We start from the raw sequence: 502 nt of genomic DNA, 5'->3' as shown, positions 1-502 counted from the left end.
GGGGGCCCCCCCCCCCCCCCCCCCCCGCCCGCGGGGGTAGAGGTAGTTTAGTAAGTAAACACACGTACGTACATGGAGTTTGTTGAACTACTAGGGAAACGTTTTTAATTCCTATTGGTGTTTTAGGTCCTCACTTTTGGAGACCAAGTTGAGCTATCTGACACAACCGTATCATCAAGTGGTATGTTGCTGCATTTCTTACTTTGAGGTTTTGAGCTATCCGTTGCATATCCCATTTATTTAACTGTTGAATGTGTTTTTAGGGGTACACTTTTATCATCTGGGTGCCGTGGCTGGTTTAAAAAGTCATCTCATGATTGACAACATGCTATTTGTCAAACATATCATGCTGCTATGGCCCGAGAGGAAAAGCTCATCGTGCAACTGTACATAAGCGTTTTACCATTCCTTCTGCAGTTAGTAAATGAGAATATCAATTCAGTTTGGTGGGAAATGTGTTGGACCCCTGGGCTGTTAACTTTTATTTATTTTAGTTACAATT

The 502-nt window shown here is 42.8% G+C and overlaps 1 protein-coding gene across 6 annotated transcripts in view; it reads left to right on the top strand.

Annotated features, from left to right (window-relative positions):
• Window positions 1–480, top strand: part of LOC111388551 (protein HUA2-LIKE 3-like) — a 17812-nt gene extending 17332 nt beyond the window's left edge. For all 6 annotated transcript variants that reach the window (XM_023013298.1, XM_023013296.1, XM_023013299.1 and 3 more), the window contains 2 exons: window positions 127–181; window positions 264–480. In XM_023013298.1, the coding sequence (XP_022869066.1) occupies window positions 127–181; window positions 264–394 (186 nt within the window). In that variant the 3' untranslated portion in view covers window positions 395–480. The remainder of the gene's footprint in view (window positions 1–126; window positions 182–263) is intronic.
• The last annotated feature ends 22 nt before the right edge of the window (window positions 481–502 follow it).

This window comes from Olea europaea, unplaced genomic scaffold (assembly GCF_002742605.1).
Source record: "Olea europaea var. sylvestris unplaced genomic scaffold, O_europaea_v1 scaffold505, whole genome shotgun sequence".
Classification (NCBI taxonomy): domain Eukaryota; kingdom Viridiplantae; phylum Streptophyta; class Magnoliopsida; order Lamiales; family Oleaceae; genus Olea; species Olea europaea.
This window is presented reverse-complemented; position numbering and strand designations above follow the sequence as displayed.